The following is a 19,693-nucleotide window of genomic DNA, read 5'->3' as shown; positions in this document are numbered from 1 at the left end:
CACCTCTAGGTATCGTTGGAATTTACTTTGGTGTGTGACAGTGTTGCTATACAAAAGGTGCACTGTCATTAGAACAAGATCTTATAACAAGATTTTATAACGAGATCACTTTGAAGAGTGACTGTTGCGCAGGAGATGTAAAGTCAATGTCAACAGAGTTTGCAAGATCAGGGCCCCGTTTTATCAAAAGATAAAATCGATTTCAAATTTCCTTACCACATAGACTGCCACAGACTTACAGCTGAAATCATCTATATAATCAATTTTAACTCTTCATAAAACAGGGCCCAGGGGTGATAACCCAGAGGTGAATACGAGGTGGGGCAGGCATATTTCAACCACAAAGAAAATCATCCCCCTCCCCCCTCACCCATCCCCTCCCCCAAATGTCATATCTTAGAGCATTGCATATACCAACAGCATCTGCCCAGAGTATGGTGGTCAAAATGTATTTCTCACTAAGACAGAAGGAGACGTCTCCTTCCAACAGAGAGAAATTTGCCGAGGCCTCACAAACCGGACCCCAGCGCTTGCTGCTCCATGTCCGGCGCATCATCAAATCACATCGGACACACGTGACACAGAAAGCTGCCATTTTTTTTTTTCGCAGCGATGGAATGAAAACCAACTACGAGCAGACCACCCAGCACACAATGCCAAGAAAAGAATCTGTGGCATACTGGTACGTACCCACTGCGTTAGCTACAACGACTTCACAGGTACTGTTACAATAAAATTATTGGTTTGTGCTCTAAAACAAAAAAACCTCAGAAAGATGGCCTCCCGCCCTTAATTGCAACGCTCGGAAGAAAACACAGCATGGAAGTGCTCAGTAGTTGTGTAAATGCAAACGCAAAAACTTACAAAAACGCACGGTAAAAATAAATTATATCTTTGCCTGCTTGCCAACAGTGGAATTGTCCAATATTTACAATTTACACTGTACACTATACACAAAATGATGAGTACACACAAGTACACAAACACAAAACGGAAACTGCTCTGAAAGTATCATGGTAACGATTCTTGATTGTTCAAACAGAATGATAACCATAGATTCAAGTCACCTATGGTCTTAAATCACTCCTTGATATATAAACCATAGAAAAAAACAAACCCTGATTTATCCTGGATGAAGTTCAAAAGGGCAGCTAAGAGGAACAAGAAATCTGTTGAATCCTGTCGACCATTGCAATCATTGGACAACCAGTTGGTCAACCACCGTTGTGTCTTGTAGACATCTTCAACAATACACTCCACAGCCACATAGCAGTGTGTCTAGTCTAGTATACATCTATTGCATTTTTTTTTTTTCAATGCAAGATAGCGAAGTAGTTTACACTCTCGCTCCATTTCAGCGAAATCCATTCTTCTGGTAAGTTTGCACACGAATGCAAACACAGACATCATGGCTGTATGAAAGCCCCATATTGACTGACCCCGGGGAAAACCCCCGACAGGTGGTCGACAGACATTCAGTTCCAAATGTTTCCCTTCAATGTCTGACTTCACTTATTTTTCCTCACTCTGTTCCTTTTTATTCATTTTTTTTTTTGTGGTCATTCTGAACATCTTTTCTCTTCTGTTTTCTGGAATATTTCCTCTGAAAAGGGGTTTTACAAAGCACGAAGGATGGTATTATCTTATGGCACTGTGATTTAAAAAAAAAAAACGACAAATAAAATGAAACAAAGAAATACTAAAATAATTCAAATAGCTGGATAACTGAGAATCGACATAACATAGTTCCCACTATGGCACAGGATTCCTGAAGCCAGGATAATAATAATAAAAAAGTGATTATAATGATAAATAAAAGCAGACCATGTTCTCAGAAGCAATTAGAGTAGATATGAGAACATTTGACAAAACAATGCAAATCATTCAACGTTCCCTTGACAACAAGTACTTGCTTTATCTGAGCACGTAAATTTGGTCTTGATGCAATGTGTATTGAAACCTTGCCTTCGAATGTATGTTACTTGTCTTCTTTGCGACTGCAACGAAAAAGAGGGAAAATGCCATTAACTCCTGGGTAGTCTCTCCAACCATGCTTGGACCTTATGGATACGCATATTCAAACATGATAACAAGATTAAATTTGTGATATTCAACCAATGTGAATATAGTCACTTTTCTGCATCTTCCAGCCTTTTGCATCTAAAGGAGTAACCACAGAGTAAATTTGGGATGGATTGGATTTGTGCTTTTGTCAGGACTAGAAAAGCTCAGCAGCATTTACAACCTTAAGAAAAAATAAAATCAAATCACAACATTTACTCATTAACTTTGGCGGTATTTGACAATTATATTTTTGCACTTGTTAAAGAGTGGTCAGCTTCCATCGCAAAGCTGCGCATAGCTCCAATGGAATACTCTTTCTCACTTACATTATCATCAAGGTCAAGAGAACGAAATACATTCATTGGTGCATACAATGTAAATACATTCCAGAATACGTCACAAGTGCTCAACCTCTGAGGCAATTATATATTTTCTCCGGATGCACATCAATCCCAAATCTCATCCCCCTCCCCCGGGGGGGAAAAAAAAAATCCAAAACGAAAACACAAAACGCGGTGAACACAGTTCATCACACATTGACAATCAATAAATCACAGATGACCTCAAATATGTTTTCAACATATATAAAAGACATTAAAACACAGTCATATATCCATACTTTTGGTTATCAAGACATTTTTTCTCTTTTTTTTTTTGTTTGTTGTTGAATGACAGGAATGCATGCAGTCTCTGGTGCAGTGTACTGGTGTCACTGGGCCCAGGCCTATCTCTGCGGTGACCCCTCGGACGAATCAGAATCTGACGCGTTCTGTTGACCAGTATTAAAGAGAGAGAGAGAAAAAAAAATCACAATAATTGGGCAAAACAAGACTGCCATGCTATGCTTGAAATAACACAAATGGGAGTAGTCACCATGCATACATAGACCTTATACAGACAATACATGGTGAGGACATACCGGTAATAGAATAGCATGTTTGATAGCAGTAATTGCCAGTAAAAGATGTTAGAAGTCATAAGTAGTAATTTTTCCCTCAAACTTTTCACTGATGTGTTCTATCACTATTGCAGCAATCACTCAATTGCCAAGTTTATTTGGGGTTTGTTCCCCTTTAACCCTAAAAAGGCCGGGGGGGTCGAATCAACCCCCCTCGACATTTTTTTTGCGACTATTCCACCGCACTAAATTTTTTGACTGCGCTGTTTGCTGACTTTTTACATTCAAGTTTCGCATATCTTTTGACACCATTTTCGCGAAAATTGTGCATAACATTATGACACTGCACGACCTTTTATACATGCCTGTCAGACGAAAATGGCTCAAAAATGTGATTTTGTGTATAAAGTCTATGCAAATGGAGTTTTCTCACCTTATTCATAAAAATATAATTATTTTCACTTTCAAAGACTGAAATCAATTAATTTTAGCATAATTATGCTTGAAATAGGTTCTGTCATAAATTTCGCAAAAAAAAAATGATAAAACAAAATGTTGAAAAACAATAAAATACATAAGAAATTAATTTTGATACGAGATTTTTTTTCTAGGACATTGTTAGGAATGCTACAAAGAACGTTATCACCAAAAATTAGGATTCTAGGAGCTTTACTTTCTGATTTAGAGCAAAATGTTTGATTTTATGCATATATTAGCATAATTAAATAATATAATGAAAATTTCCATTTCTTTTTGTATAGTTTGGTAGATTACGCCACAGGTAATGCATGTGCCAATTTTCATGGCGATTGCGCGATCGACGGCCGAGATCTCGGGGGGTTGAATCAACCCTCCCTCGGCCACAGAACACTCCAAAAAGCCCGGCCTGGTTAGGGTTAAGTGGGCAATATCTTCATAGAACACTCTTAAAGTGAAAACTAAGTTTCGGTAAGTGCTTGAGAACCCGTCTAGCACCATTTCATTTTTGCTTGCAATATATCGAAAGAGTCCACTAAGAAACTTACCTGGCTGACGCGGTTTGCCGGAATGATGAGTCGGTTTGGAGTATTTTGAGAAAAATAATAATAGTAGGAAAACCGACTTTTATTCCAGAAGGCTCCAGACTAACTCGGTCTCGGGAAGAATTCGACCCTACTTCAAACAATTCACATGCAGTAAGTGATCGCTACATACTGGCCACTGCATAATACCAAATGAGGCCTAACTGAATGGACAGGAAAGTGCGTGCTAACGTAATCCTGTACAAAACAAAACAAAAATGACAGCGCGCAGTCCTCAGTTGCTGAGACGCGCGGTCTTTGGAGTTTTTGTTGTTGTTTATCAAGCGCCTTTGGTTGTTTTAGAGGTGCTTGATAGGCGCACACTAATTTTGCATGCGCGCAAAAGAGGTTTTTGATGCGCGCGTTGTAACAACTCGGACCATTACTGCGAGTAGCCAGAACACGAAGCGCTAGTTTGTACAGGCCGCTCCCATAGGACAACACTGTACAATCAGAGGGACAACCATTACAACTCATCCCGCCGTCAAAGCGAAGCGCCGAGTAATCCCCGAGTCCGAGTTTAGCCTGACCCCTTTCGGGTAAGTTCTGAGACTGAACCTTTTTGGTTAATATTTGGCATTTTCGTCGTTACCCATCGAATATCTTGTAATAACATCGTTATCCTGCACATTTCCTAAGCATACCTTCACCTTTGGGAGCGAAATTTGACAACTTTTGCAGGCGTACCAGAACTTTGTTTGGGCTTTAAATTGGCAACACACTTCATAGAATTTTTATACAAGTTCCCTTGTCTCTCTCAGATGGGCAAATATTTGTAAATTTCTCTCTGATTTTGGGCAGACCTTTTGTTTCAACCAATTGTATTCAATCTGTCTCTAATATTGGAATAACATCAAACATGCCAATTTTGCCAATTCAACAAGAACAAGATGAAAATTTTAGAAGCAAAATAACCCTCAGACTTTATTGGTTAACATAAAACCAGCATCTCACTTTAATAGCAGTGTGGGTCAGGTCAGCAAAAAAAGCTTGTTTACATCAGTACCTCATTCTTCCTGCCCAAGGTGTCATCACTCAAGTCATTCAAGGTTGGTCCCAGCTCTGCATCGCCTCCTGCTCCAGAGTCGTAGTTGACATGATTGGCTGGAATCAGGATGACATCTCCGTTGCCATGGTGACCATTCTCTTCTCCATCTGCATGCACAAACATGGAAAACACAAAGTTTCAGAATGTTGAGGTCCATGGAATTATGGCATCTATGGAATTCCAATACATAAATTCCATGTATGACTTACAATGTATGTCTGTTTGCATGTTCTAATGACATGCATGATGAACATATAATACTTGTTGCATATATAAAGCATCAGGTCAACTTTATTGATCTGCAAAGTATCGGCTGCATGCATGAGTATGTGTATAGTAAGCATACAATACAACTATATTCTCATGCATGCACACATGTTGGTTGCAACTGGGTGCAAGCAGGGGCCAGCAATATGTACATGTATGTTGCTTTACATGTACATGTACATCACATCGCTTGCACTGGATGATCGTAACTTGCAAAACGTGTTCATGTGTGGTATATCTGTCACATAGCACAAATAAAGCCCTTGTAATGCCTGTCTGTAACTTCGAACTTCTCTCGCGAAACTAAAATAATTTGGTATTGCATAATTATGTTTTATGTTGACAGTGCCAAGATGACAGTGACACTTTCATATCTGAAGTCAGTTCTTGCAGTAACTGGATAATCCAACCTTGCTTGTATACTTGTAACTGATCAATAAATACAACTTACCCTGATATACTTGAGACTTATGAATTTAGGTAATCCCTAATTCTTGCCTCGACCCCAAATCCTAATCCTGACCCAAATCCTCAGAACATCCTTCCATATGTAATTATAACATTTGAACAACTGCACTGGATAAGATAACAATATACAGTGTACTATGCTACAGGCAATGCATATCAAAAGCCAGCTTTCTTCGTCATGGACAAAATGCCCTCCCTTTCTTCAGAAAAGCCGACATGGACTATGCCTTCGCATTTAATAGAATGGATAATGCTTAACACAAAGTCATCAAAAGGTACACAATAAATGATAAGGAATAATTCATCGAGTCACATAATCAGCCATTCTTCCCCACTCTGTCTATAATATTTGTAAATATTCACCTGGTAATGCTAACAAATTGTCTAGAGCTTGCAACAAATCAAAGGTAAGAGAGAGTTTTTCATTGTGAGATTGCAGCCATGGTGACTGGATGAGAATGGGGAGTGTTATTATGTAATGATCTCTCCTTTACATCTTTCTGACTATCACAAAGGATCCCCCCCCCCAAGTATTCTGTGAAAAAAGTGATGGTAAAATGTAACGCTCTTCACTAAACTATGGACCTAATATACGAGGACATTCATCGTATCGTTAATTGATTCATGCACCTGTACATCTCAAAAGCGCCACAAAGACATTTTAAACATGCTTCACTGCTTTGATCCCATCATCGTCACCGCCAGCAAGCCGGGAGAAGAACAAGATGGAGATTTAAGATTCGAGAAATCTAAAACTATATGCGCAGAAGAAAATAACTCACAAAAATCAAGTAAAGTGAATGTGCAGTTAATCATGCCTCACACAATTTCACTTGGAAGAAGCAGGCAGTTTTTAAAAGAAAGTTAACATTTTGGCAGAATGATTGTCATTTGTGATCTCAATATTTCACTTTTCCGCAGCTTATTCCAGAGCAAAAAGGGATGGTAATGGTAAAGAACAGGTATATCTTGCCATTAGGCAAGGTCTTAAATGCATCATGCGTGTGCAAAAATGTGCGAATCAGCAATTACCCATCTTCTGACACAAAATTTGTCATGTTCTCAGGTTTTGCTGCTCCTCATCATTTGTATTTATACATATACATGCCAAGTTTTATTAGGATACCTCAAACGTTTTTTTTTAGTTACGCTGTCCACAAAATTGATTACGGATGGAAGGACGGACAGATGGACAACCCAACAACATAATGCCTCCGGCGACACTTCCTGGATCTGCCTCCGATACCAGTAATATTAGTAACAGTACTTGTAGTAATAGTAGTAACGAAATAAATAACAATAAAAATAGTAAATGATAATGATGGCAACAACACCAATAATAATATTGATAAAAATAATAACCAGAGAAGCACTCTGATAGCAGAGACCTCCTCCGCCAAGCAGCTCATTTCCACCACTGATCTTGTTCTTCCATAGAGATCAGTGATTTCCACCCATACATATGCATGCAGAAAATCGCCCACCTTCCAAATATAGAAGTCTCAAATACGCGCAGCTTGAACTCCCTTGTTCATTGGTCCTATTCACCGATGATAATCCTTTAAAAAAAAAAAAAATCCAAATTCCAGATGGTGGACAAGATCAATACCAAATTTAATCAACTGTTCCTTGTGTCATCATCAACGTTTCCTTTCAGTTTCATCCAAATCCATTCCCAACTTTTTGAGCCATTTTGCAGACAGACAGAAGAACCAGCAATGGCAAAAACATACTGTACAACATGATATATTCGCGGCATGAATTTTTCGCGAATTGGAGCCGACGGTCTTTTTTGCGGCATGAAATTTTCGCAAACTGCCACTGGCATTCAATGCATACAATGTAGTGTAGACAAGAACTTTTGTGTGCATTTTAATTTCGCGAATCTTCGCGCTCGCAAAATTCGCGAAGTTAAAATGTACGCGAAAATTCCTCATTTTACAGTAACTTCCTTGAAGAAGAAGAAGAAGAAGAAGAAGACTAGAAATGTCGCTATGGCGACTGGTATGCCTCCGCCATAATGCATGATTCTCCTAATAGGTCTAGATGGTACATGTGGACAATGTGTGATTACATTTTCACAAAAATTGGCAAAATATTGAAATGACAAGTTTGTCACAAATGTGTTGAATGTTCACCTTCCTTGACCTAGGTTTAATTGGATGAATAGGAGAGCATGTATTGGGGGATTTAAGGACTTTAACTTGACTTTGGCCCATTCATACATTTATGCACTGAGTAATTTTCAAGGTACCGGTATGGAGAAAAAGTGCAATTTCTGTACTGAATAGTAAATTGTTACCATTTTCATCTGGCATTTGACCCTAAAATTCATAAGATAATTATTTTCAGGTAGAAATGCATAAATATGCAGTAAGTTTTAAGATAAATTGAGCCACTTCCGAGATATGGAGGAAAAATTTAGTTCAGCACTTTCACTTGATCTTTGACCTTTTGACCTTTGAGGCAAAAAAAAAAAAAGAAAAAGAAAAAAAAAACTCTCCAGAGAACTTCTATTAGATTACACATGCATACACCAAGTGTAAAAAAAAATAATCCTGCTGGCATTGCATAAACATGAGGAAAATAGTAAAATTTCGAAGTGTTGCACTTGACCTTTGACCCCATGAACCCTACATTCTCTAGATAATCACTGCCAGTCAGTACATGTATATACTATGTTCCATGAAGATACCTTGAACAATTTTCCAAGTTACGGAAAAAAAAAAGAAGTTTTAATATTTTTACTTGACCTTTTGACCTTTGACCTTTGACCTCATGACCCAAACTTTCACCAGAGAATCTTAACTGGGTAATACATGTATACAGTAAGTTTCAAGAAAATATCTTCAGGCATTGCATAGATATGGTGGAAATAGTGAAATTTTATGTATTTGACCTTGACCTTTTGACCTTTGACCTTGAGCATGTGCACCCAAAAGTTGATAGGCACAACTTCACCCCCTAATACACATACATGCCAAGTTTCATGCCTTGTCCACAAAATTCATTACGGACGGACGGAAGGACGGACAACCCGAAAACATAATGCCTCCGGCACCACTTTGTGGCGGAGGCATAAAAAAGAAAGTAACAACATTAAAGCCAAAACATAGTTCTCATATAGTGCCAGCAGAACTGTCCATTATTGCTGTACATAACCAATATATGCATACGAAATGCGTAAAATAACTCTGTAATAATGTATTAACACAATTTCAGTTGGGTAACAATGAAATGCAAAATATTAGCCAAGAAGGTTTGCCCAAAGTCAATAATCTCTGATCTTACCCCATCGTGGTTGCTATGTAAGTTTTCATACTTGATTATCAGTAATTGACAAATCAGGCCACAGCGATATCCATCGATCTTCTACGCTAGAGTGAAACGCATGCAGCTTTTTGGAGAATATGATTGTGAGGACACGATCGATCATAACCTTACATTCTACCTTTCCAAAATGCTGAATGCGGGGTTAATGAGGATGGCTCTTCTGGAATTAAAGTCATGTACTATGATCGAAATTATTCTTCTCCTTTGATCTCAAAACACACTAAAACAACTCATCATCCTGGCATATCCCGTTAGCCAGGCCAGTTTCTTGGTAGACCCTTTGTATGTATTGGAAGCAAATTCCAAATGATGGAAGATGAATTTTGAGCCCTTCTGAGAACCATGTTTTGGCTATTATAATGTATGACTTGACTGCGATGGAACCATATGGGAGAGCTAGCCACTCACTGCCGTTGCCAATACTGAGGTTCTGGATGGGCGGTAGACTGGTGGTGGACGTCATTGTGGACGTCGACGACACAGGGGGTGGGGTGAAGAGCCCCAGGGCTTCCTCCTCAAGCATATCCTGGAAGCAGTTTTCAATGTACTCTTCTTCTTCCAGCTGAGCCAACACCTGCATTAAGCACGGTATGAAACAAAGAGTTCTGACTTGAGGTGTTTCGAACAGAATCATCGGACATAGTGCAATCTATTTCATGTTTTATGCTTACAATATGAATAACAAATATCATAAGGTTTCGTGACATTACTTCCTCTTCTGGTTTTTTTTTCTTATCTTTCAGCTTGTTTAAAAGTATACAAAACATTGAAACTTAATTGCTTTTAAAAGTCAATCCTGACCTGACCTAATGAAATTCTTCCTTTAATTTTATTACTGACACTTCACTATTGATAGTGTATATTCAAGAAGAAAAATGATAATATATTCATTTGCAAAATACTGTATACGCCATATATTTCGCGAGTCTAAATTTTCGCAAATCGGGAATTCCCGACGATTTCGCAAGTGGTTAAATTCGCGATCGTGGAGTCCTGTACTGAATGGAGAAGTGTACACTCGTACATCACATTCACATCGGGATCAGAGTCAATATTTTCGCGTGTCTTTAATTTCGCAAATAGCACCTGATTCACGAAATTAGCGAAAATAAAAACCTCGCGAAATATTCGGCGTATAATACAGTATCCTCTCAACGACATTTTCAATATCATTTAACAGAAATGTAGACATAGAATATTTCATGGTGTGAAAATTTTCATGAATTCCACACTCAACCAAACTATCACAGAAACCACAACACACATAGATTTCTGGAGATATTTAATTTTGTACGAGCATACTCTTGACTGCATATTCCCACTAGACACAGGATAAGTTCTCGCCCCAGGTGAATACAAATGTAGCAACAGTCACTAAACAGTTAGTATCAACCAGGCACATTATGCCATACAGGATGAAGAAGACAACATAAAATTCAACAGAAATTTATCGCACAAAAAAAAAAGTCTCCACTATGATGGCGCGACGTAACAACTTACATCTAGGTCAAACTCATTTTCTTCCTCTCCCATCCACATGTAATCGGCATAAGGGTTCTCATCCTTGGGGTTGCTCTGAGATTCGGTTACCAGGGCTAGCTCCACCGACATCTTCACGTCTTCTCTCTGGGTACAGGACAAAACAACAACAACAACAAAAATCAACAAAAATTGATACTTCAAAGATGAGGGATTAAGTGATATTTGCCTCATATACATGTATCTGAATTTATATGCATACTGTAACAGTATTGGTGAATGGAAGTGACATACAATTTCTCCTGAAAATGATCAAATCACACAGCATCACAAAATCCTGATTTTATTACAAAAAATTGATACTCTTCAAAAATGAGGGGTTTAAGTGATATTTGCCTCATGTATTTGGATATGAATGTATTGTAACGGTAGTCATGAATGGAATCCTGAGTGACATACTGTAGTTCTGAAATATGAATTTCTCCTGAAAATGATCTTGAGTCTTGACAAAGTAATCCCCATATGTAGCAGCTGTAACACAGCTATATGTAGATGTGGATGGGTTGGTGCAGTGACAATACATGTACAATGTATGAGATGGTGTACATGTGTAGTACCAAAATATACAATCAAAACATGAGGATCAAAATACATTAAAAACATTTCCCGGGTCTGGTCTTGGTTGGAGCTTTGTCTGACAGGAAGAGGGAGCTCTGTGCGACAGGAAAAAACAGTCTACATGTATGAAGTTTCAAAGTTCTAATTCTTTACATAACATTTCATTCAGCATGCATTACAGCACTTGGTAGTTTATGTCGATATGTGCTTGGTGTTCGCTGAAACAAGCATTTTAACCCCTTGAAGACGAGTTCCAAGTATACTCGGGCAGCTGTCTATGGGAAATGCGTGTTGCAGCAAAATCAGTCCGTCCTCAGCAGGTTACGGAGAGTTTAGAAACGTCCCTGTTTCTATTGAAGGCCAAAAGGTCCAATCTAAAAGCAAAGTATTTTTAACATTTGCAACGCTATTTCAAGTGTACTGCTATGAACCTGTGAGGCCACAACTGAAAGGATCACTTACAATGTAGTACACACGATAGTACCAAGCAGCTCCCTATGTAAATGATGCGTACTCTGTACCTTTCATTGAACCCCACATCTTGATATCATTGCATTACCGTTAAGTGCTAAAATTGTGAATTGCAGCATGAGAATCCCACCTAAAGCACAACATCATAATTAACAGCACATGCAGTGGTGTCTAAAGCACCAATATGTTCAATGTGCATATATAAACTCTCTATGTGTCATGTGCAACAAGAAATGCCCTAACAGTTGGCACATAGTAATTGCACTTGAAGTGACTGCAATTTGCACCATCAAAAAGTGCTTCCTGTAAGTGTAAATAAAATACCAAAATTACCACTGGGCATGAACAAGCATGCTTGCAATGAAATGCGGTGTGCTCAACTACAATGTATTGCATACAAATCTTTGATGGAGCCCTTTTTATACATGTACGATCATATTTTCCACTATTTTTTTTTCAGATGTTGCTCCTAAAACTTTTAAAGGCATGTACACTAAAGTTGTAACTATATTGCTTTCTATTCACTGTGATGACAGGGTGATTAATCTTTCCTTGGGATACAAGGGTGTCACAATTTAAAAAACTGGAAAAAAAAGAGAAATGTTGCTATGGCGACTGGTATGCCTCCGCCATAATGCATAGTTCTCTATAGGTCTAGCAGTAGGTCTTGACATGAATTAGGTATATGAGACGACAGTTTCAATTGGCAAAAAATTAAAATGACATGTTTTGTCACAAATTTGGTGAGTGTTTACTTTCTTTGAACTAGGTTTCATTTGGATGGGTAGCTTTAATTGTTTAAGAGAGCAGGTATTCAAGGATTTGAGCATTTTCACTTGACCTTTGACCCTTGCCTTTTCACCCCATGGCCCACATTTCTTCCAATAATCACAAACTGGCAACATCTATTTTCATGACAATACTGAACTCTCAGAGTACTTTCAAAATGTGGCAAAAATTGTGTCATTTGAACATTTGTGACCCGCGACAACGGTTTCAGGCAAAAGTCGCAAGAGCAAATTCCTTCCTAGGCGGGGTACAAAAATTTTGACCAATATCTTTGTCGATTTTGGGTTTTTGCAGAAATTGAATCTTTGATATGTTTTCTACATCTACACTAAATTTCACAGCATAACACTAAGTTTTTCCTACCGAAAATAAAATTTTAAACACCCTATGTTGGATCGCACTTGTCAGTTTTGATCTTCTTTCGAATGCCACGCCACTATGCCCAGTGTTGCTACGGCGCGGCATCTCGCGTGCCATTGGATAGTGCGTCGCACACATTTACATAGTTCGGCTTTCGGAGATACACCTCGCAGCGTGTCGGAAATGTTTTGTCCACGCATGTATGCTCCATTGTTGTTGATAGATACCAGTACGCTCCGTCTTTTAGTGTATGCTCTTCGTTTGGCTTTCTATCAGAGCTTTTCTACCGCAATGTTCCGACAACGGAAGTGAAACAAAAAGTGAACAGCGACACTAGGCAGCACAAACTTAACGTGAAAATAGATACGATAGGGAACATGGTTTAAGCGTATCAGAGTGGCAAATCGCCACACAAATCGTGCAACATACGATCGGAAACTGACTTGATAATAGCTTGTAGTAAATATGACAGCAATTTGACTAAAAAAAAGACAGTAGAAGAGAGAAAAGGAGTGGTCATAAATGATCAGTTAACGTCAAAATTGCACCAAACTGAGTAAAGTCGTGTTTGTTTGTTTGTTTGCTTGCTTGCATGTTTACCGCACAATGCAAAACATGCATGGCTTGACAAAAACAAAAACAAACAAAAACCAGAACAACAGGAAGCGTGACCCTTTTTATCTTTCTGCCTTCGAAAGGGTCCCAATGATGAAATTTACAAGACAAATCAACCGCTATGAAAACGTGATTTGTATAGATGTTGATACGAATGTGCCACCCGCTCCCGTGACATATACACACACGCGTAGCGTGTGGATGCTATTGAGTAATACGTGCACCATACACACATAACCAGCAGCTTGTAATTATCGTATCCGCCATCTTGAAAGACGTACTGGTAAACAAACCCGAGCGAAACGCATTGTACATTCAGCTCCATACGCTGAGTTCCGAGGAAGGTGCCCGGGAAATTTGACTCTCTCAGTGAGCCAATCAGAAGACGCTGTGGTTGCTAGAGGCTGAGCTTAATCTCGATTGGCACCATTGTACGGATGGGTGACTCTCACCTCGCATCGCCGCTGGGCATTGTCTTCGAGCATGACGGAAATCTTCAAAGCCCGTTTTCTCGCAATTTTGTCAGGCTAACAAATCAAAAAGTGCATTATATTTCGCTTTATATGTGTTTTATATCAATGTAAAGCTTAGGAAATGGGCAATGCGATTCAATGAAAAAATGAATTTTCAGAATTCTCCACTTTTGCCTGAAACCGTTGTCGCCGGTCACATTTTCCCTTGACCTTTGAACCTGACCTCTGACTTTTGACCCCATGATCCCAAAAGTTCCAAGAAAATCACTGCCAGGCAGTAAATATATACTAAGTTTCATGAAGATACCTTGAGCAATTTCCAAGATACAATGTATGGAGAAAACTAAAACTTTCTGTATAGAACATTTATCCTGTTACTAAATTCCAGGAAAACACCTTTAGGCATTACATAAATGGGAGAAATAGTGAAATTTTGAGAATTTGACCTTGACATTTGACCTTGTGCACGTGTATCTAAAAACTGATCAGGCACAACTTTGTCCACCCATACATACATGTATACTTGGGTGACCCGCACCTCGTCATAGTTAATGTTTGCGCATATTTGAATCACATTTTGCCACTGAAATTCTTTGAAATCCAACTCACATACAGGAAAAATGCTGAAAATTCCAATGGAATCACAAGTTCACTGATCGATATCGAAAACTTGCAACTATCGTCGTCAAACGCGAACGATGCGAAAAAGTTGCGCGCTAAGGAAGGGGTCCGCAACTCGTCACCCGCGCTCCCATAGACAAAGCACGTAAAAGACGTGTGCGGGTGACCGTGATGCTCCCATAGACATACACGTAAAAGATGCGTGCGGGGACAGTGGTGATACTTATAACACGTATTCCGATTAAATTTCAGATTTTCGCGAAAAACTGTTCGGTTTTCACCACAATTTGCTTGGTTGTGGTAGCCCTGCCAAGTTTCAAGCGTACTGAACACAGTCCCGGGCATAAATTTTTGTTTAGTGCGCTTAAAACAATTTTAAGTGGGGTGACGGTATTCGGGCCCCTGACGAGGTGCGGGCACCTCGCTATACATGTACATGTACATTGTACATACCAAGTTTCATTAGGAGGTACCTCAAACGGTTTCCAAGCTATGCTGTCCACAAAACTGATTACGGATGGACGGACAACCCGAACACATAATGCTTCCGGTGACAATTCCTGGCAGAGGCATTACAACAACAACAAAAAATCTACTGAAATGGGACCGATCTATTCTAACATACTCCTGTTATACAAAAGCAATAATGAGAAAATAAACATTACTACCTGGCCAACTTCCAACATGCTTACAACCACTTATTGCCAAACATCTAAAATGCCATTATAAGCAAAGAAGAGTAACTACACAATATTCATGAAATAGGAAATCCCCACGGCAAAGAGGGGCATGCTTGCGTGACCTTTCAATTTTGAATACACAAAATTTGGCAATCTTGGAAAGGGACTTCCCAAAGTCTAGCACATTTTGCTGAAGGGCCATTCTTTGAAAAGTGAACCTAATTTCAAAAAAATGAAGTTTGTTCTATGACATTTTGAGTTGAATAATCATACAGAGCACTGTCTGAAGTTGCATGAATGATATTTTTATTTTCCAATTAGGGCCATTATTGTGCTCATTTGCATGTATTTGCATAGGCATAGATTTTACAGGAAATATTACGCATTTTTGCCATATTTTTGACTGATGGAATTGTGCGTCTATTAACTTCCTTTCTGTAATTTTTGGTAAAAATATGTTTGTCCACACCTATCTCAACATATCTAGCCCAAGAATGACAGACATGATTAAATCATAAGTAATTAACATACAAAGTTAATTATCTCTAAATGTCACACACGTGACCGAAAAACAGGAAAAGTTTAAAGGGGATGGCTAGCAACTGATCAGTGAGAATCAGTGGGAATGCAGGGGGATAATTGTTCCAATCCTCGTGGGATTCATTTAAGAGTACATTATATATCTATTGTTGTGTGAAAATTATTTGCTTCAGAATGGTCTCATATTCAAGTAATGTGCAGTTTAATGTTTCCAGGTTAGCATGCCTGTACAGTGACGAGGCGATCGTTAACGGCAATTTAAAAGTGGCAATTTATTTGGTAAATTAAGGCTTATCATGGACCTACTCACAAAAGGACTTTCAACAAATCCACCTACTGATGTATGAGATTCGCCACAACCTAATTATGCGCATATTAATGAGTACATACAGATGTCTTGAAAATGATGATGGCAATTGCATTTCATGCATCATCACTGACAAAGAAGTTGTTTCCGCGATTCCCGGCCATATTTGGCTGATGCACCTTTACAGATGGAAACATCTTCTGAGAATAAACATCAATGAGGAGAAGCAGCAAACCTCAGAACATGACTAATTGGATTGGAAATTACTGATTCGCTCACTATCGCTCACACATATGACCTTAAAGGACAAGTTCACCTTCATAAACATAAGGATTGAGAGAATGTAGCAATATTAGTAGAACACATCATTGAAAGTTTGAGGAAAGTCGGACAATCCGTTCAAAAGTTATGAATTTTTGAAGTTTTTGTGCAGTAACCGCTGGATGAGAAGACTACTGCAGTGTGTGAATAATTTAGATGTCACATGCGTACAACAATATAAGGAAAATATAAAGAGAATTTCACAAAATTTCATCTTATGAAAAAAGTTCACATTCCCCCGACTCGTTACCGACAAATGTTATGGGTAATATTATTCCCCCTGCCTTTAGAAAGAGCCAAGTCAAGTGCTCTTTTATTATGTGAAAAAAGTGAAAATATGTTGAATTTTCTTTATATTTTCTTTATACTGTTGTACGCATATGACTCACAAGCTGTAGTAGTCTCCTCATCCAGCGGTTCCAACACAAAAATTTTAAAAATTCATAACTTTTGCATCGATTGTCCAATTTTCCTCAAACTTTCACTGATGTGTTCTACTAACATTGTTGCATTCTCTCAATCCTTATGTTTATGAAGGTGAACTTGTCCTTTAACTAATAGTACAGCATACATATTGTATTCCTCATGAATTATCTGTTTTTACTCTGGAAAAATGTATGGAAAAGGTGGAAATGAGATTACAAATCATATTCCATTTATTAGCTAAAATGCTAGCTATCCCTTTAAAAGAACATAAAATGCATGCATTTTGCTACTGAAAAAGCCGGAGAAAGTCCGGGATTGCCAGTGGCTAAGATCATAAGATCAAGGCAGATGGTAAGAATGTTCAAAATATTTTTGCGCACTTTTGACACAGGGATAGAGGCATGCATGGATTAATGAAATGAATGAATGTCCATGTGAGTTAGGTCCACGGGCTTATGAACATATCCTAGATATGCCTAGATACAAATACATCTTTTTGGAGGTCAATTTGAATTGATGGGAGAGAGTATTAGTGGCCTTCTGCTCCCCATCACAGCAAATACATAAAACGAACAACTTCACAAGGTTTCAGGGGAGTGCTACAATAGAGGGCACGTGGTCTGGTTTGCGTCAGATGGCATATCGGACAAGCATTCACCGCACCCGACGTGCAATCTGCAGGTGCTGTTATCACAAAGCCTCTTATCTTGCGTACCGCCTACTGTAAAAGTGGACATTTTTGCGGTGTTGAAATTTTCTCGCATTTCGCGCAACCAGAAACTAGCGCGAAAATAAAAGCATGCGAATATTTTTGCTCGCCATATGTTCCAGTAGCTGATGTCTTGATTCCGCAGAATTTAAAAAAACAAGCGAAACTCTTCTCACCTGGCCGAGAGCGAAAAAATATTAGTCACACGAAAATATCCACTTTTACATTATACCCTCATGCTGCAAACCAGGAACACTCCGTCACAAAATCTGACATGCTGCCACAAACCAGTGCATACCCTATGACAAACAGGGACGCGCCAACTGCATATCGACTGGTCACTCCTGTCGAATTGTCTTGACCATGAAAAGTCCCATGCGTGATGGGTGAGTTGCGTTTGTCACCGAAGTCACGCATGAATTAGTGGTCATATCACTTCACTTCTCCTGACTCTTTTACTGTTTCAGAGAGGGTGGAAGATTTTCCAAGATCACGAAAGTTGGGATGAAGTGCTGATATGAAGCAAACAGGGATAAATATTGTATTTCGTAAACAAACTGTGTATGTAACAAAAATCGCCGTGCGAAGTCGCCCTGATTCATATCTAGATCTATTTGTCAGATGCGAGATGGATGAGAAGTGAACCGGGGCGAGGGCCTCATGAACCGCTCGTGAGTATGGCCACGACACACGGTACTCATGAAGCACGCCGAGGTGAGGTGGGGGGATCCTTCAATAGGGACTTTTCGATTTCACCTCGTGGACATGGCCGTCGAGGTAATGACGTCATTTTAAAGAACTGCGCATGCCCAAGGTTCTCCAGCACGTCCAACGCCAGAATTGCAAACGCGTGTTCGAGGGATTTCACGGCCACTGCGGATTCATGACTTGATGACGTCATTGCGTGGCACAACCAATCGCCAGCCGGCTGGAGGGGAAGGGGTCCATGACGTCATGGCAGTACGTCGCGAACAGCATGCACTGAAAAACGAAATGGGTGATAACACCGCGGACGTGACGAGTGGACCGCAGCCATTTAGAGCCGCTCTCGTACGAGAATGGCAGCCACGTCCACACAATCGAAAAGTCCTTAATGAGCAGGATGGAGCACCCCTCATACAAGCGGGTTTCCTGGACTGAAAAAGGCCACTGCCAGGCCTACTACGTCCCCTATGATTTAACATTAGAATCTAACGTTGAATTTATATACAAACTTTGGGTGAAACTGTGTACCGTTGTGGCGTTTGGGCGTTAGACTGTAAACTATAGCTTTAAGTTTTAACGGTTAGTAGCTTTTTTACACGATGTCTTCAATAAAGAGTAAGAGTTCCAAATACAACATTAACATTAGATTAACAAGAAAAAGAAGGGAGTCACCGCAATGCCAATGGTCAGGTTAGATTCCAGTGCAGTGCATTCTAAATGCCGTAGTAATGCTAATGGATATTCTTACCTCACATCTATTCCTGGTGTGGTGGGAAAGCTGGAAAGCTGGATAGTGCTGTTTGCTCACAATTAGGAAAGGCCAACTTGTACAGGTACCTTTGCAATATGACTTCGTCGACTAGCCCTGGCCCTGGACGAGAACGAGCTCAGTGTTTTTTTGCACCTTCGTGATACTGAGACCCGGAAAGCCTCGATTGCCCTCGCGCGCCCTTGAGTGGTGATGATAATAGGCCTACAACAGCAGCATGCATGCGATATGCAGTTTAGGTGGAATACCCCATACACATAACACCGCACTACGACGACGTGCAACAAATCTTGGGTTCTGACAATCCAAAACAACGAGTTGGTATGAACAGCATGCAACACACACAATGCATTCACTCGCTCAGCTCGCGAGCTCTGCTGATGCGCCTCGGTTGTTTCGCGTACACTTTGCAGAGTGCATCCCACTACCACTGTATGAAATATAGTTCTTAACTAAAAGAGAAAAAGAATGAAGGTTCATTGCTGATAAGTCATAGTACGCTGAGATTGAGATGGTAACCTTACAAACAGCAATTGGTGATGAAAACAACTGACTTTCAATCTATTGATAGTACAAATAGCAGGACGAGCGTATGAATATCAACGCTGGACAACTGTGATACCTACTGCAATATAATGTAAACACAACGCACAGGTGAACAGCTGATTACA

The 19,693-nt window shown here is 39.4% G+C and overlaps 1 protein-coding gene across 3 annotated transcripts; it reads right to left on the bottom strand.

Annotated features, from left to right (window-relative positions):
• Window positions 1-383: 383 nt before the first annotated feature.
• LOC139739777 (uncharacterized) lies at window positions 384-19,693 on the bottom strand. 3 transcript variants are annotated; one of them, XM_071650373.1, is made up of 5 exons: window positions 19,675-19,693; window positions 10,640-10,765; window positions 9,548-9,713; window positions 5,030-5,178; window positions 384-2,833 (listed from the first exon to the last, which is right to left on the bottom strand). In XM_071650373.1, exons 2-5 carry the CDS (start codon window positions 10,748-10,750, stop codon window positions 2,789-2,791), a joined length of 471 nt encoding a protein of 156 aa, XP_071506474.1. In that variant the 5' UTR covers window positions 10,751-10,765; window positions 19,675-19,693; the 3' UTR covers window positions 384-2,788. The 3 variants fall into 3 exon arrangements, with proteins under 3 accessions (XP_071506474.1, XP_071506473.1, XP_071506472.1); XM_071650372.1 differs by lacking the exon at window positions 19,675-19,693 and adding an exon at window positions 19,002-19,025; XM_071650371.1 differs by lacking the exon at window positions 19,675-19,693 and having other exon boundaries at window positions 10,640-10,890.

The sequence above is a fragment of the Diadema antillarum genome, unplaced genomic scaffold, assembly GCF_040938485.1.
Source record: "Diadema antillarum isolate AM-2024a unplaced genomic scaffold, OU_Dant_1.0 seq00000819_RagTag, whole genome shotgun sequence".
Taxonomy (NCBI): Eukaryota; Metazoa; Echinodermata; class Echinoidea; order Diadematoida; family Diadematidae; genus Diadema; species Diadema antillarum.
Note: the sequence above shows the minus strand (reverse complement) of the source record. Positions and strands in the feature narration are given on the sequence as shown.